Source organism: Nyctereutes procyonoides, unplaced genomic scaffold (assembly GCF_905146905.1).
Source record: "Nyctereutes procyonoides isolate TBG_1078 unplaced genomic scaffold, NYPRO_anot_genome, whole genome shotgun sequence".
NCBI classification, from domain to species: Eukaryota; Metazoa; Chordata; class Mammalia; order Carnivora; family Canidae; genus Nyctereutes; species Nyctereutes procyonoides.
This window is the reverse complement of record NW_026575131.1, coordinates 43,051,293-43,072,792: the sequence shown is the minus strand read 5'-3', so window position 1 is coordinate 43,072,792 and position 21,500 is coordinate 43,051,293. Positions and strand designations below refer to the sequence as shown.

Here is a 21,500-nt window from a genome sequence, read left to right as displayed (position 1 = left end):
GCCGTGGCCCCTCCTTCTGACTCTTCCTTCTAGAAAGGGCTACTGGTGCTTTCTGTTCAGTAACAGTTGCTTAGAATGCCAGGGCAGTCAGGCCCTACCTCTCAGAATGCTTCAAAGAAAAATCTTACAGATGATGGAGGCTCTACATCAGTGGTGGATCCTTGACCAGGAGACATTTCTGAGGCCTTCACAGACTCCGATCTGGGAATACCACTTAGCACCTCTTTGCCCTCATAAAATGCGGCTGCTAGTTTTTCAGCACCAGCTCCAGTGCTCCCTAGGCGGGTTCTGGACTAAATCATGGATCTGAGCTACTTTCAACATCTAAATGCACCCCGCACTTGTTTTGGGGATGAGTACCATCACCCTTGACCTCCCTTTTTTTTCTGTCACATGGATTAGTAGTTGGATTTTTCTGAGGAACCATTATTGTTCACAAAGGAAGAAAAAACATTGTTTTAATTTTACCAGAATTCTGGCCCAGAGACCAGAGAAAACCAAGCTGCATTAAGATGCAAATATGCGGGGCTGTGGACCAGGCCTACCTGCTGAGCTGCAGGCTCAGCCAAGTCCAAGGGGGCAATATGGCCTTTACAGTCCTTACAGCCTGAGCCAAGTCCTTGCTGGGGGGAAAAAAAGTGCCTTGAGGTGTAGGGAAGAGAAGTTACAAATATTTGAAACCATGGAGTACAGATCCTACAAAGGCAGAGATTGACTTCATTGGATCATCTCTACGAAGCACATTATCTTGAGATTGAGAGTCTGAGTCAGCTTTGTCCCCCCTCCCCACAACAGGCACATGTGTGCACGTGCACACACACGCGCACACACACACACCTGCACACTCATAGACTCCTCTCAAGAGTTACAGCCAGAGGTTAGAGGGAGGTGGTGTCTCCTTTACTCCCCAGCATCCATTAAAACCATGGGGTATGAGGAAGCCTTTCCTGTAGAATCTCGGTCACTGACAGTATCTATTAGGTGAGAGAGAGAAGTCCAGCAATCCTGTGTTAGTTACCCTAACTATGCTCCTTGCATGCAGGAGACCATACACAAAGCTCTTGCTGACTTTATTTTAAGGCTTTTAAAAAGAAGACTGAATTTCTGTTTTAAAATGAACATTTAGTGGCTGCAGGTTCATCTCCTTTGTAAAGGCCATATTGCCCCCTGTTGGTAAGAACTCTCAAATCCCAATTGCCTAATCATAATAAAAATTAAGATAAAATCCAAATATTCAAGTATACACCTTACAGAAATACCTTTTTCACAGAAATACCTTTTTTTTTTTTGCTGCTGTTTTTTTCCCTTTGTCCTCGTTTTATATGAGAATCGCATTTAAGTCAGTAATGGCTTCCAAGACAGTTTTTACAAATTTCATAATTTAACACTGATCTGATTTTTTTCCTCCCTTATTGTATCAGCTTTTCTCTTATTAGATTTTAAAAAGAAAAATCACTGTTTTTCTCCAACATAATTTGACTCAGGGCATATGCAGATTACAGTAGCTCTGTCTAATTTATGTTGATTGTAGCAAAGCGGGTTTTTAAAAAATGACCTCCTCTCTCTCTCTCTTCCAGCCCTTTTAACACAGCATTGGCAGATTACTGGATGCCTGTGGATTTGTACATCGGAGGGAAGGAACATGCCGTCATGCACTTGTTCTACGCGAGATTCTTTAGTCATTTTTGCCATGATCAAAAAATGGTCAGACACAGGTGAGCATTTATACCACTTTGCAAAAGAATTCAGTTCCACAAACGACAGCTTAAAGCAGGTGTCAGTTCTTCCAGAGCAAACACATGTAGCAGAAGACTTTGGTTTTTCAAATATACTTTAGCCATCACTGTCAGCCTTAGCCATTTGAAGTACATTTCTGTTACTTCATCCTGGTTCTAGCATGTGATGTTGCAGGCTCGCACTGAGGCTTGCCTTCAGCGCTTGTCTCTTTAGCTGAGTTAAGTGATTGAGATTTTTACTTCTGAGGCAGAGAGAAGCAATTCATAATGTTGTACAGTTTTTTACAGCTTCTCGTTTGAGGTCGTGTTGAGGTCTCGTGGCTGTCCTGTGCACACTTTTTTTCTAAGCTTGACTGAATCCTGCCTTGATGGAGCACTCTGATAAAAGTAGGTAATAGATTAAGCCAGGGAATCACATTGCAAATCCATCGATAAATGTTTTTCCTTTTGGCCCTATAACCTGTTCCCATTATGGTCACAAAGAGCTCTGTGCGTACTTTTTTCCCATGAAATATATCATATATATATATATGATGTATTCAATGTCTTATAGATATTTTAAGAATAAAGTGACTATCCCTGTACCCCCTGAGAGCCACCCAGGTGCCCCTCTTTTTTATATCTTGCCTGGCTTTTTCACTTATCACCAGGACAATAATTTGACTCTGTTCTGCCATATTGCCAAGAGCATAATTCCTGGGATTCTTTTTTCAATTGTTGTTGTGTTTTGTTTTTTGTTTCTTAAATTCAGCATCCCTTAGAATTTAAGTTTAAGAAAGAATATTACGGGATCCCTGGGTGGCGCAGCGGTTTGGCGCCTGCCTTTGGCCCGGGGCGCGATCCTGGAGACCCGGGATCGAATCCCACGTCGGACTCCCTGCATGGAGCCTGCTTCTCCCTCTGCCTGTGTCTCTGCCCCTCTCTCTCTCTCTGTGACTATCATAAATAAATAAAAAATTTAAAAAAAAAAAGAATATTACAAGTCCCTTAGAATATATCCAGGGTCCTCTGTCCATCTCCCTACCCCCTGTCCCTCCGCAGCCAACCCCTATCCTGAAATCGTGACTATTAATTTCCTTTATAAATTTATCACCTCTCTGGGGACACCTGGGTAGCTCAGTCGGTTAAGCGTCTGCCTTCAGCCCAGGTCGTGATCTCGGGGTCCTGGGATAGAGCTCCACATTGGGCTCCCTGGTCAGTGGGGAGCCTACTTCTCACTCCCCTCTGCTGCTCCTGCTTGTGCATGCTTTCTCTCACTGTCTGTCAAATAAATAAATAAATAAATAAATAAATAAATAAATAAATAAATAAATAAATAAATAAAGTCTTTAAAAAAAAAAACAAACTCAAGGTCGTGAGTTCAAGCCCTGCATTGGGCTTCATGCTGCAAATAAAGCCTACTTAAAAAACAAACAAAGCAAAGCAAAAAAACCCCTGTGCTTGGATCAACAGAGATGAGGGTTCCCATCCCCACACATCTTTATCATGTCAGTGTTGGTTATATAGTAAATCAGTTTGTGGGTTATGTTTGAATAAAAAGACAATGCCCACATGATGATATTTAGTGTGTTTTTAATATATGTAGGGACCTCGGTGTTTTCTCTTACATTAAATCCCTATTTGAGTCCTTTACCCTTCTTTTCTGAGTTGTCTTACATTGATTATAGGAATTTTTTTTTTTTTAAGTAGGCTGCAAACCCAGCGTGGGGCCCAATGCAAGGCTTAAACTCATGACCCTGAGATTAAGACCTGAGGTGAGATCAAAAGTCAGATGCTTTACTGACTGAGCCACCCACGTACCTCTTGATTGTAGGAATTTTTAAATTTCTATTCTAAATGCTAATCCTTTTCCAGCTATATGTATTGCAAGTATTTTTCCCAGATCTTAGTTTCTCTTATTTTATGGTGTACTTTGGTGAACAGAAACTCTTAATGCAGTAAATTTTAATAATCTTTTCCTTTATGGCTATTGCTTGTAGTGTCTCAGTACTGTTAATGGACCAGTCCATGCATTTCCTCATTGATCTTTAGTGCTCTTTCCATTGAAGTCAGGTTTTTGTATATATGCAAGGGCCCCATTATCGGACCTTTATTCTGTCTGTTGGTCTCTTTGCTTTTTGCTATGCTAGTCAATTACTGGCTTTATTTCATTTTTATAAGTTCCAGGTCGTCTTTCTTTTTCTTTTGGAGTATCTTGGCTGTAATTGGACCTTTGTCCTTCCATATGAATTTCAGATTCACCAAGTCACAGTCCACAAAAATATCTTATTGGGAGTTTAATTGGAATTACATTAAATCTCCATATTTACTGATATCTTCTCTCACTCTTCTTATTTTGTGTCTCGGACCTTAACATCTGAAATTATTTCCTCTTAAAGTTTGTTTGTTTGTTTATTTATTTATTTTTAAGTAATCTCTACACCCACAACCCCAAGATCAAGAGTTGCACACTCTTTGAACTGAGCCAGCCAGGTGCCCCTGAAATTATTTCCTCCTTATCTGAAATATTTATTTTAGAATGTTTCTTGCTGTCTTTAGTGAAGATACATCTGCTAGCTCTTATTTATTTCAACCTCATTTCTTAGTTTGTTTACCAGTTCAATGACACATTTAAAACAATTCTTAAAAAAAAAAAAAAAGATTTTATTCATGAGAGACACAGAGAGAAAGGCAGAGACGTAGGCAGAAGGAGAAGCAGGCTCTATGCAGGGAGCCCAATCCAGGACTTGATCCCAGGACTCCGGGATCATGACCTGAGTTGAAGGCAGATGCTCAACCACTGAGCCACTCAGGTGCCCCTCTTTTTTATATCTTCTTTAGCTTTTTCACTTATTACCAGGACAATAATTTAGACGCTCTGGTCTGCCATATTGCCAGGGGCATAATTCCTGGGATTCTTTTTTCAATTGTTGTTGTGTTTTGGTTTTTTTTTCTTAAATTCAGCATCCCTTAGGCTATTTTTTAATATTTTATTTTTTTATTTGAGAGAGAGAGCATGAGCAGGAGAGGGAGAGGAAGCAGCAGACACCCCACAGAGCAGGGAACCCGATGTGGGGCTCGATCCCAGGATCCTAAGATCATGACCAGAACTGGTTAGACGCATAACTGACTGATCACCCAGGTGCCCCTCCCTAGACTATTTATTAATTGCAGAGAAGAAGAGGGGAAAAAATATCTAATGATCTCCTTGTTCAGGTAACCCATGTTAATGATTAAGAAACATAAAACAAGAAAAAAGCAATAGACGTCTAAGATTAAGATTTATTTTTAGCTCCACAGAAAGCAAACATTGAAATCTCGCTCTACCCTCTACCCTTCTCTTCAGCCTGTTAACAATTTCTTTTGTTTTCTTCCAGAAGAAATTTGCATTATCTCCATATTTCTATGAACATACTCATTTTTAAAATGTCACATATATTACATATATGCCTTTTGCTTTTTTGATTGAGTAATATATCTTAGTGATCTTTCTGCATCGTCCTGTAAAAATCCCCCATTCTTATAATTTATGCATAGTATTCCATCGCATGGATATACCATAATATATGTAAGCACCTAGTTTTCCAGCAGCTATTGCCAAAAAGAAAAAAAGCCAGGCGGCTTTTGGCATCTATGTTCTTGGCCAATATTTGGGATCATATCTGTAGGTTCAGGTCCTGACAGTGGGGGATTCTGGGTCAAAGGATATGTGTTTTTAAAATTTTGATAGATAAAGAATATATTACTTTTATTTAAAAAAATGTTTTTAAGATTTACTTATTTTAGAGAGAGTGCACATACATGAGTGGGGGTAGGGTCAGGGGGAGAGAAACTTTAAACAGACTCCCTGCTGAGCATAGAGCCTGACATGGGGCTCAGTCCCACAACCCATGAGATCATGACCTGAGCCAAAATGATGAGTCGGACACTCAATTGGCTGAGCCACCCAGGCGTCCCTAAAAAACACATTACTTTTAAAATCTATTACTTTAAAATCTGGTAATGCAGGGGCACCTGGATGGCTCAGCGGTTGAGCATCTGCCTTGAGCTCAGATTGTGATATCAGGGTCCTGGGATCAAGTACTGCATCAGGCTCCCCACAGGGAGCTGCTTCTCCCTCTGCCTATGTCTCTGCCTCTCCCTCTGTGTCTTTCATGAGTAAATAAATAAAATATTTAAAAAAAAATCTGTAACACAGACTGTAATCCAGTCTTGGTAAAATGAAGCACATTGAAAGCCCCCTCCCTTCACATCACCCTCAGAGCTGCTCCCCCCCGCCCGTTCTGTGCTCGCACACAGGGATTAAAGGTCTCCTGTAGAGAAAATGCTTTTAGTTTATAAATTAAATGCTTAAAATAATTTTCTTTTCATTAGTCCCAGAGCCCTTCATGTGTAAAAATAAACTGATCCACATCAAAAGAACAATGAACACGTTAGCAGCATTAATCTTCAGTCGAAATGTTTGTGTCCTGGGTTAGAGAATTTGCCATCGTTCCTTGCATTTCTCGTCTGTGGAAACTTATTTACCTCACCAGATAAAAATACCCCTGGGGGATGAGAATTATGTCTTGTTGCTGTGACAGTATTGTGGACAGCATACATTCTCAGTGACTATTTGTTTAAGTAAATCGAGTGTAACCTCTTGATATAAACAGATAAAAGTTTTATGTTTTTCGTAGCCCACCTGGCTGGCTTTGGTAGAGTGTGTGGCTCTTGATCTTGTGGTCATGAGTTCAAGCCCGATATTGGGTGTGGAGCCTACTTTTAAAAAAGGGGGGGGGATAGTTTATATTTTTCAAAGGAACCGTTCTCCTTGGGATAGAGAGAAAATATAACACGAGGAATGTTTCCTTCTTACGTAGGTCTAGAAACAAAGATCATAAATGATTTCTGGCTCCTGGGCACATTTCTCCAGCTTCAAAACAGTTATTTGTAGGAGCAATGAACAAACCAATAAATGATCCATTGGCTAGCTATTTCAAAGTATAAGACAAGGCCTGGCTGCTTTTGTGACTTCTGTATAGTGGTTTTATTTATTTATTTTTTAAGATTTTATTTATTTATTCATGAGAGGCGAGAGAGAGAGGCAGACACACAGGCTGAGGGAGAAGCAGGCTCCATGCAGGGAACCCGACGTGGGATTCGATCCTGGGACTCCAGGATCATGCCCTGGGCCAAAGGCAGACGCTCAACTGCTGAGCCACCCAGGCGTCCCTGTATAGTGGTTTTAAAACTATATTCAAGGAGAAAAAAAAGTTGGCAGCAAATTTCTGATGTCATTTTAAAATATGGTTTTGGGTATGACTTTGTATCTACTTAAATGAATCTTTAATTTGCAGAGCTTCCAGGTACGCCTGGAACATGCTTTACCATCAACCTCAAGGGACAGCTCTAGGGTGTGAATTGAAATATATCTATGCAGTATTTTGTGTGCATCTTTAAAAACTCTTTGCAAGATAATAAGATTCTACCCCATGCCCTCCCAGCCCCCCACCAAAAAAGAGAGAGTTATTTTAAGTACTGAAAATGTACTTACTTTAAGTACTGAAACTGAACCTTGAAGAAGGTTCAGAAACTCCTCTCTGTGCCTCAGCACAGTTGTCAGGGTCCACTCTCATGAGGTCACATCAGGACAAGGACAGCCTCTGGAAATGGTCTCTGAGCACGCCCTTCCCAGCAGAGCTGTCCTAGTAAACCAGTCAGCCACAAAGGCACTGACAGTCACCCACTTTCTGCACTAACTCAGAATTCTCCAGTCAAGATTTTTAAAGGCTTTCCAACAACTTTTTCAAGCTGGCCTACGAGGAAAAATTGAGGCCTGTCAACCACATGTGTACTTATTTGTCTTTCTTAGCTGTTTTTGCCAGCACATGTCTAAATCAGAATTTTATGTCTATTTTTGTAACTGCTTTTGGGTAGCATTGTCCTTCCGGGAGGGATTTGGGGCTACAGACACTCCCTTCTGTTTTCATTTCTCAACCTCTTGGCCACCATGTTAGGCAGTAGCTCTAGCCTGGAAGCCTGAGGCCTGTGTCCCATGTTCATGTGGGCCCCTGCTTTGCTCTGGACAGGTAACCCCTTTGGCTCTCAAGAGCCTCATATGTCAGCAATTCAATCATCTCTGAGCACTGGATTCACTATGTAATTCTAGTAAATTTCATCAAGTATAAACCACAGGTGTTTGTGCAGATCTAATCCTCTTTTCTGTTTTCTTTTTTTTTTTTTTTTAAGATTGTGTTTATTCATGAGAGAGGCAGAGACAGAGGCAGAGGGAGAAGCAGGCTCCCTGTGGGGAGCCCAATGCAAGACTTGATCCCAGGACCCCGGGATCACAACCTGAGCCAAGGGCAGATGCTCAACCACTGAGCCACCCAGGCGTCCCCCTCTCCTGTTTTCTAAGTGAGTCCTGGCCCTCTTTCACACTTATGCACTTAGGTCTGTACTTTGAGCTTTCCGTAGGTCTCCTAACCGGCTACAAGAAGTTGGTCTTAGGGTTGGGAGTGCCAGCACACAGTATAGTGCGGTGCAGTTGTGTGTCGGCAATACCAGGTTAATGATCAAGCCAGAATTCATGTCAGCAGGAAATTTGCAAAGAAGATATAGTCAAATGACCAAGAAGCATACCCTGCAATGTTTCCCTAACTGGTAGCCTAAGAAATACAAATTAAATGGCAGTGAGGTACCATTTTCCACATAGTGAAGAGGCTGAGATGAACAGCGTCTCATATACTGCAGGAAGGCTGTTTGAATAGTGAGAGCCTTAAAAGCATTCATACTTCTGGACACACTAATTGCACTGCTAGAAATTGAGCCTAAGGATATAATCAGAAATGCAAACTTATGCACCAAACTGTTCTTGTGTTATTTCAAGTAGCTAAAAGTTTGGATACAACCTTTATAAATGCCCTGAAAGTTTGAGAAAGAGAAAATAAAGTCTAGCCCTTCTATATGAAAGCCTCTTGGTTATACAGACTGTTTAATAATATAAGGAAATGCATCTGACATGCTTAGAACTGAAAAAAAAAAAAGCAAGATACAAAATTATAGATGCAGTTTGGTTACCTCTGCCTTTAAACATATGTTCACATATATGCACACGACACAAAGCAAGAGAAAAAGCTAGGAAAAATTATGCCAGCGTGTTCACACTAGTTTTCTCTGGATGATGAACTAATCGATGATTTTATTATTTTTTTCATGCACTCCTGATTTTTTTCCCAGATTTTTTACAACAATTATGTAACTTCACAATAGAAAAAAAAAACAGTCCTTTACAGTCTATGGTCAGAAGCAGAGAAATAGGCGGAGCTTTCCAGTTTGATTCTGAGCAAGGGGAAGACAGCAGCTTTGGCAGGACATCAGCCCTGGGTCGAGGGCACAGGGATGGGAGCTGCTGGGGACCTCTGCAGTGAGGGATGTGTTGCAGCTCATCTCCACTGAACTGCAATTCAGGAAGCCTTTTCTCTCCCTCCGTGAGAGACAGCGGTAAACTTGGGCATCATGTCAGCTTTTGTTGTTGCTATTAATACAGCTCTGGGGAGACATGAAATGCCCTGAACTGATGCTCTCCCCACAGTTTCTACTGACAGAGAGCAGCTGCACCCTGCTGACCACTGAAAGCTCCCATCCTTTTTCTCTCATCACACCAGAAACGAGCTTTGGGAGGAAGGGAAGAGAAGGGAAGCTTTACTTGGTTCTCACCCTATTAATTGGGGCTCCTCCCATGCTGCTGGCTGGCTGCTAAGAAATAGAAACGGTGGTATTTTAAGAATGAGCCATGGCTTAATACTTAGAAACCAGCTGATTATGTGAGCATGATGGCTCCCTGCCCAGGGCAGGGAAACAGAGGAAGTTCATGAACTTAGTCTGAAAAGTCCACGTTAGAGACTTATTTTCAGAAATTCAGGGCTTCCTGTTCTCTTCTTTCCAGATCTATGTGGGAGCCACCTGAGCAGGTCAGGACAGCTCTCTAGGACCTCATAAGTAGGTAAAATGTCATCTGCATTGACCAGTTAGTGCTCTGATAAATCCTGAGCTTCCTTTAGCCACATCCCGGTTTGTACCTTACTTGTATAGCAGTGATTTGTCATAAGGGCACTTAAAATACCCTCTCACTCTACACCCTGAAATTCTTTGTTTATCCTAATGATTACTGACCCTGCTCACCCTGCCCTGCCTCTTGCCCTCCCTTCCTCCCTCTCTTCTTTTCTTCCTTCTTTGGTGGGACAGAGGTGTCTTTCTGTGACGGGCAGGTATCAATTGTTGGATTTTCTGAATTAGAGCCACGCAGACTGTCCAGGCAGTACTGAAGAGGGCATCACACTCCCTCATTCTGCTGCCAAGTGAAAGCAGACTCACCCCACCTCTAAAACTGAGCCAGAACAGAGAGCATAGCTTTGCACCCACCCCAGGGAAACCAGCTAATCCCCTGCAGGCAGGGGCCCCGTATAATGCCCCCCACACATACACAGAACTATGATGCTTCCAGGGCAGGAGGGGTTTGGCAGTGGTTTCAGATTCTTCACTTCCTTCTAAAGCCCTCTGCTACACCTGGTCACTATGATGACTGTATACCTCAGTTGCTTTTGCAAGTTTGTTCCCAGTGCCATTTGTTGAGATGAATGGACAAATAGGGAATATGTTCCACTGTTTTTGTTTTGTTTTGTTTAAGATTTTATTTATTTAAGAGTGAGAAAGAGCAAGAGAAAGAGGACAAGCAGGGGGAGGTGCAGAGGGAGCAGTAGATGCTTAACTGAGCTGCCCGGGCACCCCTCACTGGTTGTGATTCTTAGTAATGAACCTGGCCTTGGTGTGATCTCTGCTCCAGCAAGACTGGGTTCCAGACTCAGCAGGACCCTTGATGTCCCCCTCGCCCTCATGCCTGTGCACCTTGCACCTCCACGTCACACTAGTGCCTCCTCCCTATGGCGTAGATGTCTCAGATCACCCATTCTGCTGGAAGCCCTCTAACGGCAGAACGCTTGATACCTAGCTGTTGCTCCTGTGCATGTGGAATGTGCTCACAAGTGCAATTCATTCCAAGCTAAACTACTTGTGGGTGTGTGTGACCAGCTTCAGCCTTAAGAATGAGAACCAGATTCCCAGAGTCCTGTGGATCATTTGCTGGAGCGCTGCACGATTGTGGGGGAAGGGGTGGTTTGTACCCCTCCCACTGTGAAATCCGGTGTGAACAGTCTCGGGGCCCTCTCCCACGCTCGTGCCCTTGCTCCTTCCTGCAGTCAGACTTCCTGCGACCTTGAGTGGGCAGGGTCTGAAGTCTCACTGTGCCTCTCCCTGCAGAAAAGTCATGGCCCCATCTGGAACCCGAGACATCCCGTGCCTACCCGTCATCCACCTCTCTTCCTTCATCTCTCGTCCCCACTCTGTTGCTGGCAGGTTTATTTCTTCCCTCATGGACACAAGTTCATTGAGTTGAAACCAATGAACGAGTGTTGAGCATTCACTGTGAACCAGGCATTAGGAGGGGACTCACATGAGAACACATTAATATTTCATAGCTCCCAAGTACAGGTACCACACTGCACCCACCAACAACGAGCAGTTCTGGGGGCAGCCTCCAAGGTGCACTGACCCCTGGGATCCCTCCCTGGGAGAAGGTAAGAAATGGTGTTTGTTTTTATTCATGAGAGTAAGAGAGGCAGAAACAGAAGCAGGCTCCCCGCAGAGAGCAAGCTGCAGGACTCAGACTCAATCCCAGGGCTCCAGGATCATGACCTGAGCCAAAGGCAGGTGCTCAATCACTGAGCCACTCAGGTGCTCTAGAAGTGGCTTTGAAATAGGCAGAATTGGGACACCTGGGTGGCTCAGTGGTTGAGCATTTGCCTTTGGCTCAGGTTGTGATCCCGGAGTCCTGGGATCAAGTCCCTCATCGGGCTCCCTGTAGGGAGCCTGCTTCTCTCTGCCTATCTTTGCTTCTCTCTCTCTGTGTCTCTCATGAATAAATAAATAAAATCTTTAAAGAAAAAAAAAGGAAAGAAAGAAATAGGCAGAACTGATCGAGGGCATCAGCAGCTGGGCTGGCTGTGCCTGCCATGGGGAGGTAGGGCCTTCAAAAGGTTGGAGTTGTGAAAATCCAATCAAGTCCTACCCCTAGGATTTGTATACTTTTCAATATGCGTGCTGCACTTCATTTCACAGTTTAAAGGGAAAAAAAGAGGGAGAAGAATTGTAAGCCATGAGGCCTGAGCACAGCAGCGTCAGGCAGGATGACCGGGGTTAGGGGCAGATGCTGGCAGGTGTAGTGCTGTCCATTCCCAGAAGGTGGCAGCATCGACCCGCTTGAGAAACTGCAGGACCCAGGACAGGATTCCTGCTTTCTTCCCCTGAGCTCCCTGCCTTGGGGGGCCGAAAGCTACAGATATACAGATATTCATCATACTACTCATCTTTATTTTTGGGATCCAGATTATTCCCTCCTTCATTCCATACTGGTCTTATATTTCTCGTGACCCAAGCCATGTACGTAGAGAGAGAGGAAAGGAAAAATCTCAGAAACTAGTGCAGACAGTAACAAGTTCCTCCAGCTGGCACAGGGCACAGCAAGGAGAAGGTGGCAGTCTGGGTTTTTGAGCATTGTTTTCTTTCCATCAAGCTGCGGCACGTAAAATTATCTGAGGGAGATTCTGATCTAAAAGATGAGTTTGTGCACCCTGAATGTGTGGCCAGATCATGCCTTTGAGCCTGCTGATGCTCAGCAAAGGCACCACTGGGGCTTGGGTGAGGGGAGGGTGCCCTTCCTTGTAGAATACTGGCTCATTTTGCTTTGTGCTTTTGAATGTATTTGTGTCCAGTCTCTTCCTTTACCTGCCCAATAAAAAGTAGCCATATGATTTTTTATTAAGATTTTATTTACTTTAAAAAAAAGATTTTATTTACTTATGAGAGATACAGAGAGAGAGGCAGAGACACAGGCAGAGGGAGAAGCAGGCCCCCTGCAGGGAACCCGATGTGGGACTCGATCCCAGGACCCCAGGATCATGCCCTGCATCTAAGACAGACACTCAACCACTGAGCCCCCCAGGCATCCCTAGCCATATGATTTTCTTATCTTGTTTCAAAACTGTTGCCGTATAGAATATGTGTGGGGGTTAAAATCCAGGTGCCACCTTAGGTCGCTTGGAAGGGAGAGATGGCTTCAGGAGCTAGCAACAGCAACTGCCTGGTGTCGTCCTCCTTCCATCCCGCTGTCCTCCTGTAGGCATCTGTTTGTGCATATTTGTGCATTCATTCATCCCTCTGGGTTTTGGACAATTTTTTTGAGCCTGTCGTTGAGCGTTGTGCACAGCACTAAGAGCTGGGACAGAGGGAAGAATAAGAGAATAGTCCTCACCATGGAGGGGGCAGGGTAGGCTGGGGACTGGTCTTCACATAGTAGTCACAACACTGCCTGGTCACACTCATCACGGCAGCATGTGCTGGACACTGCAGGACACAAGGGAGGGCATGGAGTTGTGTACAGGGGACTGAGCTGGCCATCCAGAAAAGGGAATGCCCGAGTCTGGTGGTGAGTGTTGAGTTCAGGTCTCCCCAGGGAGCCTAGGCACTTGATCCTGTGGAGCACAGCACCTGCTGGGAACAGCCAAGTGCACATATGACCTCGGTGAGGAGCTGGTGTGTTTAAGTGTCAGAGACACTGGGAAGGTCAACAGGGGCTGATGGTAGAGAAAACCGAGAGCTCTGCCCGTGGGGGGACAGTTCTCTGAGCTTCCTGAGGAAAATGCAGCCCTGCTCCCTGGGCATCCAGACCCCCACCTGCCCTGGAGAAAGCCTGTGTGGTCTGAGGACACCTGCTCCTCATGCTGTTGGTGCAGGTGTTCCTGAAAAGAGGGGAGGACCTCAGACACCGTGCCTCCCCCTTCTAGGTGCTCCTGGATTCAAATACATAAGATCCATCCGAGCACATTTGGTTGTTAAATAACCTTCCATGTTTTCCTGTGTAAAAGACTAGCATTTTGGGATCCCCGGGTGGCTCAGCGGTTGAGCACCTGCCTTTGGCCCAGGGCCTGATCCTGGAGACCGAGATCGAGTCCCACGTCGGGCTCCCTGCATGGAGCCTGCTTCTCCCTCCTCCTGTGTCTCTGCCTCTCTTTCTCTCTCTGTGTGTCTCTCATGAATAAATAAATAAAATCTTTTTAAAAAAATAATAAAAATAAAAGACTAACATTTTCTAGGAATCTTGTTGGCACATGAACAGTGGCACAGGAGGAAGTCAGTCTGCCAGACAGGACTTTGCCGGTGGAATGTCATGGGGGAAGCGGGACAAAGGCAGTTGTGTGACTCAAAAGAATTTATTATTAGGATGGATTTTAGGGCCTGCACAATGACGTCAATGACTTCTGTGCACACATGCATGTGGCATTTCTCCCAGATTAACATGGTAGCGTACCGATGGCCCCCGAGACGGTGGAGAAAAACATTGAGTAATTTGAATAAGTCTCAAAAATGTGTGTTACATTTCTACTGGAATGTTAAATATATTGGGTCTCCTCCACCTTAGAGAATACCTCAGCACCACCACCACCACCACCTCTGCACACACATATACACACACACTAAGATTTTAAGATATGAAGGCTAAGAGTCTTTTTTTCTAGCTGACCTTCATGTCTTTCCCAATCAACTCTTTGTTCCACGCCATGCTCAGAATCCACTAGAAAGTTTCTCATACTACATCTGTCCATACGGCCATTTGATGAGGGCCACTTGGGTACAAATCAGGGGACTGCCAGTGGCCTTGCTGGGCATCCCAGTTCATCTAAATCCGACTACCTCTCGTGAGAAATGAGGCTCCTGTCAGGTTAGCCAAGCCAGCTTCCTCCCTCCATCACCACAGCCCCCCTTTGGCCTGCTGGGCCTCTGAGGTAATTTTTTTTTTTTAATTTTTCTTTTTTTTAATTTTTTTTAAAATTTATTTTATGATAGTCACACAGAGAGAGAGAGAGAAAGAGGCAGAGACATAGGCAGAGGGAGAAGCAGGCTCCATGCACCAGGAGCCCGACGTGGGATTCGATCCGGGGTCTCCAGAATCGCGCCCTGGGCCAAAGGCAGGCGCCAAACCACTGCGCCACCCAGGGATCCCGGTAATTGGTTTTTTGAACCTCTACATAAGAGCCACCTTGAGTAAATGAACTTGAAACGCCAAAGGGTTTATCTTTTGAAAGTTGCATCATGCTGCTGGTGATGCTCTTGGAGAACACGGCTCCCACCACATGTCCCTGCCTGCTGTCTTTGTGAATAGCACACATGCGTGTTGTCAGCACATGTCCCCACAAATCATCCTTGGAGTTTGGAATAGTGCTATGCTCATGTGCTTCAAAACAGAATCAGGTGGATTTTTCAGGAGATACCATTTCAAATCAGAAATAAAGTCCTGGGCAGCCCGGGTGGCTCAGCAGTTTGGCGCCGCCTTCAGCCCAGGGTGTGATCCTGGAGTCCCGGGATTGAGTCCCATGTCAGGCTCCCTGCATGGAGCCTGCTTCTCCCTCTGCCTGTGTCTCTGCCTCTCTCTGTCTCATGAATAAATAAATAAAATGTTAAAAAAAAAAAAAAAAAAGAAAAGTCTTTTCAGCATAGGAGTCAAACTCAACTTGTCCCCTTCAGAGAAAAAGTTTATATTTCACTCTTCATCCAGTAAAAGTGATGAAAACCAGGCACTATAAACAAATTATAATCCATCTGTGCCGTAGACCTACTAGAGAGCTGTTTAAAGCTGAGATAGATCTGTCTGGACTGTTGTGGAAAAATCCTTCCTATAGTAAATGAAATACCACAAAGTAGTATATACATGATGATCTATTTAAATTTTTTAAAAATTACACCAAAGGGGTGCCTGGGTGCCTGGGTCGGTTAAGTGTCTGCCTTTGGCTCAGGTCATGATCTCAGGATCCTGGGAGCCAGCTCCACATTGAGCTCCCTGCTCATTGGGGAGCCTGCTTCTCCCTCTGCCTCTGCTTCCCCTGCTTGTGCTCTCTGTCTATCAAATAAGTAAATAAAATTCTTAAAAAATTTTTTATAAAAATCAGGATGCCTGGGTGGCTCAGCAGTTAAGTGTCTGCCTCTGGCTCAAGGTGTGATCCCAGAGTCCTGGGATCGAGTCCCACATCGGGCTCCCTGCATGGAACCTGCTTCTCCCTCTGCCTATATCTCTGCCTTTCTCTCTCTGGGTCTCTCATGAATAAGTAAAATCTTTTTATAAAATAAAATAAAAATTGTGCAAAACTATATATATGTATATGTGTATATATACTCATTTGCATGGAAAAGACATTCAGTAAGTCTCTAGACTTTTCCAGGTATATTCACCATACAATTAATAACGTGCCTCTTCAGGCTGGGGGTAGGCCTAAGAGGAGGGTAATGTTTGAATTTGAACAGAAAGGGTATATACGTGATTGGTTTCTATGATTTAAAATTTTTTTTTAAGATTTTATTTATTTATTCATGAGAGACACGGAAAGAGAGAGGCAGAGGCATAGGCAGAGGGTGAAGCAGGCTCCATGCAGGGAGCCTGATGCGAGATTTGATCCCGGGTCTCCAGGATCATGCCGTGGGCCGAAGGCAGGTGCCAAACCGCTGAGCCACCCGGGCTGCCCTAAAATTTTTTTTAAAGAATATAAGTAGGCACTGTATACAAGGTTGAGGTGAAAGGAGCCTGCTTGAACAGAGCCCCAACTTCAACTTCTCTGCATCCTCTTGAGACCTTCCTGATGCTAGACTCCGCCTGTAGCTGACTTTTGTGTGGTTCTTTACAGTTTATGAGTATGTTCACACAGTCATATTCTCGAATCCTCCCAACAGCCCTCTGACAGATTTTTATTGCCTCTACTTAACAGAGAAGCAAACTGATGCTAAGAACCAGTAAGTGACTTGTCTTGGCTCATGGAATTTGTCGAGAAGGAAAATGGGTTCAAATCTAGGTCTTCCGAATCGGAAGCCTCGTGCTCTTGCCACTTCGCCAGGTGGACAGGAGTTAACGCCTGCTGATTGGACTTCACGTTCTTATCACTTCTTTATAAGGAGCGGTTTGTTCCAGTCGGGTTTACAAGTGGCACTGGCCAGCCCCCCTGCTTTTGTGAGGGGCAACTATCTCCATCCAGCAGATAAGGTTTGTATTGCTGTCTTCTGGACACTTCAAATCCCTACCCATTGATTTCTTTTCCTGTTATTTTTCCTCAGAGAGCCTTTTCATAAGCTGCTGGCCCAAGGCCTTATCAAGGGACAGACATTCCGCCTGCCATCTGGACAATACCTACAGAGAGAAGAAGTAGATCTCACAGGTAAGAGTGGCCCACCTGGTCCCATCCCGGTACTCACAGGCCTGAGAGCCTTTGACAAAGCAGGTGTTTGCCCAGGGCCTTGGCTGTGGAAAATCCAGGGTCTCCAAGCCTCCGCCCGCTGCAGGCTGGTGCCCTCTGAAGGCTGGGGTTCGGACAGCTGCCTGCTTCTCGGCCCCGACCCAGCCCCAGCCATGTCGGTTCACTTCCGGCAGGTTTTCATGTGTATGTAACCCAGAGTCAACCTGGCTATCAGCTCGTGTCCTCACTTATGTTTGACAGCTCGTCTCAGGGAGAGAGCCCCCAGACCCAAGAGACACTCTTTGAAGCTTGGGGTACTCCCAGCACTTCTCCCTAGTGGTTTAGAGGCGCAGCACTAAACTTACCCTGCAGCACCCCAGAGCAACCCCGTCTAGCACTTCCCTGGCTTTCCCCTGAACTTTTCCTCAGGGGTAGCTCCTCCTACCAGATCTGTAGGGTAGCTCTACCAGATCTATATAGGTGGCACCGTGAAGGTGTTGTGTGCACCCAGTATACCGATGAAATCAGAAGATGGGAATGGGGGTATCTAGAGGCCCCTGCAAGAAACCCCCAGAACTCTGACTTAGAAAACCAGTGCACTATGGATGAAATCATGTAAACCCAACAAACCCCTAATGGTAGGCAGCCTCCCAAGCCAAATACTAGAGGAAAGATTTAGGTGGAAGCCATCAAGGGAATTACCTAATTAATGCAGTAATATATCAGGGTTTGGAATGGTCCAAGGGAGAAAAAGAAGCTAGAAAGGCAGAAATTGGCAGTGATTCTCCAACAAACCAGCAGGGAAAGGAGCCAAATCCAAAGGGCATCCAGATTGCAATTGTCAATGAAGTGCTCTTTGTGTTAAGGGCAGGACTGTCATGTACAGCTGTGCAGTGTGTATACTGCACAAAGGCACCCAGTCAAGGGGCTGAGCAGGGCCTGAAATCCAGCCACTTGCCAAACTTAACACCTCAAGGCCACATCTGCCAAGAGAGGGCACCTCTAATTTCTCAACTGCTCTGCCCAGATAGATGCCTTTTTCCTAATTTGCACAACAGTGCTGAAAAGGGTAGCTACAACCCGAGGAAGTGTGCAGAATAAACGGAGCAGTGATTCCCTGAGCCTTACCACAGCCTGGGTAAAGCAACTTCGGTTCCCTTTGCTCTGATGTCACGGGACCAGTGTTGTGAACATCTCCCTTCCCATGTAGACTTTCCCTGTGGGAGAGAATACTTGGAACAGCCTGGGCAGGCTTCCATCTCCTTCAGGGGTGCACTTCTGTGAACTATGGAATTAGCTCTTAGGCACACACATCAATCCCTTGGGAGTTTGGTTGTGGCCAGAGTCCAGGACTGTCTGCCTGGAAGGAACAGAAATGTACCCAAAGGCAGGTCGAGCGTGGGATATAGGGCTGTCACCCAAGCCAGCTGCCGGGGCTCAGCCTGGCCTCACAGCATGCCCGTGGTCACCAGCTGCCACACAGATGCCAGTCCTAGGACTTCTTCCCCTGTCCCCTAGCTTCTCATGCCTGTTCCATCTGCCCTCTTCTTCTGCCCTATTCTCCTTCCTCCACCAGGCTTGGCTTCTGAGGTTACAGGGTGACCTTGGGGAGACACCAGGCCATGGCTCACCCCATCTCCTTAGGACTTTATGGCTCTGGTTCCCAGGAACACTGAAACAAGAGTTTCTGTCTCTTAATTCTGGTTTCTGAGAAGACCTTAGCCTGGCCAGATGTCCTTCCTTGTCCCAGCCACGGAAGACCTTCTCCATTAGCACCCTCTGGACCGGTGGCATGTGGGTGGGGAGGAGTCACTTCCAAAGAACAGGCCGTGGCACCCTGGCACCACTGGGTGCACCCCATTCCGCATGAGCCCATGGTCTCCTGGGGCCAGACCATGTGTTGGGAACTATAGTGACCTCCGGGGGTGCTCCTCTGCCCTGAAGGCCCAGACCAGTCCACCACCGGCTTCCAGAGGAGACCATGAATCCATAAAGAAGACAGTACAGCGTGCAAAGCTTTGTTGCCCTGTTCCTACTTTCTCTTTTAGATAAAAGTAATTGACTTTTACAACACAGGAAATTGCTTTGTCTTATATTGTGGTCGAGAAAAAGCTGGCCCAGGCCCTTCTGACTGTACCGTGTATTCCCAAAGGGAAGGTTTGTGGTGAGAGGTGGGCCTCACTTATTTCAAAGCGAAAACATTTCCTGTAACATCCTGTAGAGAAGGAGAAAGAGGCGTGTTAAGTGAGTCAGTGGGATTCCTCAGCTGGACACTTGGAACAGCTCTTCTGAGATGGGCTTTTCTAGAGCTAGCTCAGAACCACACATATCCCCACATGTTATTTCGGTGTGTAGGCTCTGTTCCTGTTCACTCAGAAACGAAGGAGCAGCTGGAGGTAACGTGGGAGAAGATGAGCAAGTCTAAGCACAATGGGGTGGACCCCGAGGAGGTCGTGGGGCAGTTCGGCATCGATACCATCCGGCTCTACATCCTTTTCGCTGCCCCTCCCGAGAAGGATATCTTGTGGGATGTGAAGAGTAAGTCCCCTTCCTGTCCCCGGGGCCGCCTCCTTTGTGATCTGCCTTGGATGCCGAAGGAGTTTAGGGGAAGGAAATGTCGTGGCTGAAGACAGTAGCGAGGGTCCTAGGAATCGGGTCCCTGAAGTGAGTAGCGGTGTGTCCAGCATCCTGTGCCAATCTTAGACAGGGCCCCCAGATGTAATGAGCCTCAGAACCCCGGGGGGAGCTGGTGGCCATCATGGATTCCCAATCCTCACCCCAGACCTGCTGACACAGCGTCCAGGGGGTCCCAGTGTCCAGTCCCTGCCTTTGGCAAATCTGTGGTATACTGCTGCTGGTCCTACAAAGACCCCACCTGAGAACATTCCGCAGGAGCCAGACTAGCTTCCACGCAACCCTGAGACCCCTCGGTGGTCCACAGAGGCCAGTCCCCTCTCCATCTACCCTGAAAGGCAGAGGGAGAAGCAGGCTCCCTGCTTGGAGCCTTATGCGGGACTCAATCCCAGGACCCTGGGATCGTGACCTGAGCCAAAGACAGACGCTCAACCACTGAGCCACCCAGGTGCCCTCTGGGGCCTCCTCCTAATGTTTTCCGTGACCTCTGTCACCCACAGCAGCCTCCAGAGCCCCCTGAGGGGAGATTTGTCTGTACAGAGTTGATTAGATCTGAAAAAGGATGAGGTCCAATCTTAGGTGTCGGGATGTCCGAGAATAAGCGGCCCAATGCTCACTCAGTTTTCCTTCCTGTGGTCCACCCCTAGTGTTGCTATGGGGAGGAGCCATCAGTGCCTGGGATGACCGCTTACCCAGCATCCCTTTCTAGTGCTAAGTGTGCTCTGGAGCAATCGTCACAGGTGCCAGTCCTGGAACTGGCCGCATCGGAATCAGGGACTTACAGAGTGCAGACGTTCAGGCATAGGTGTCCTTGGGGACACCTTTGTGGCAGCAAGCTTCTTACTCAAGGCAGCTGGTCACTGAGGCACATCCCCCAGGGCTCCTGAGCTTGTGGGGGCCAGGGGTGGTGGGGGGCAGCACTCTGAGTAGCCCTGCAGCCCTGAGCTCTGAATACCCAGGGCTCTTGAATATGGCAGAGTAGTGCTGCTCTGAGCTCCCAGACCCTGGAAGCCAGGGTGGACCCTGCAGCCTGCCCTGGATAACCCCCATTGGGGCACAGTGATGCATGTCTTCAATGCACAAGTCCCTCTCTGGGCTGGGGTACAACCAGGTCAGTCACTCACATGTCTCTCCTTCTCTGTCTCATTTCTTGTCATGAAACTCAGCTGATGCCCTCCCGGGCGTGCTAAGGTGGCAACAGCGTCTGTGGACCTTGGTGACCCGCTTCATTGAGGCCAGGGCATCTGGGATGGTTCCCCGGCCCGAGCTCCTGAGGAACGAGGAGAGAGCCGAGAGCAAGAAGCTCTGGGAGTACAAGAATGCAGTTATCTCTGAGGTCAGGAACTTTCTGGGGATGCTGGTTAACTTGGTGACTGAGTGCTCTTGGTGTGGGTGAGCTACCCTTCTTCCTTCCTCTCTGTGGTGGGCCTCTGGTCTTGAAGGGTTGCCGTCAGCGTGTCGAGTATCTCACCAGCGGGGAGCAACAGTCCACATGCTGAGGAAGACTCGCTCTCAGGAAACGGCTTCCTCTAACAGTGGTCCCCACATGTCCATCCCAGATCTCAGGAGGCCGCCCCCGCCCTGTGGCTCCGCACTTAATGCACCAGGGCAGAGAACCAAATGCAGGATTATGCTGATGACGCATACGTGGGAGATCAACAAACAGAAGTTTAGAAGTGAAACAGGCGTGAGGAGACTGTTCTTTGGCCTCCTCATTGTACAGATGGGGACAGAGATGGGGCCCAGAGGCTAGAATCCGAGTTCCTGGACGCTCAGTATAGTGAGGACTTTCCCACCACTTACTTTGTTACACAGAATCTGTGTGAGTTACTATGAC

General features: G+C 46.3%; 1 protein-coding gene across 4 annotated transcripts in view; it reads left to right on the top strand.

The window, feature by feature from the left end:
* The window catches only part of LARS2 (leucyl-tRNA synthetase 2, mitochondrial), a 156,033-nt gene that overhangs the window by 110,049 nt on the left and 24,484 nt on the right, over window positions 1-21,500 (top strand). For 3 of the 4 annotated variants that reach the window (XM_055343793.1, XM_055343795.1, XM_055343792.1), the window contains 4 exons: window positions 1,578-1,715; window positions 16,911-17,011; window positions 19,385-19,567; window positions 20,830-20,999. In XM_055343793.1, coding sequence (XP_055199768.1) covers window positions 1,578-1,715; window positions 16,911-17,011; window positions 19,385-19,567; window positions 20,830-20,999 — 592 coding nt within the window. The remainder of the gene's footprint in view (window positions 1-1,577; window positions 1,716-16,910; window positions 17,012-19,384; window positions 19,568-20,829; window positions 21,000-21,500) is intronic. The other variant, XM_055343794.1, reaches the window with a different exon arrangement.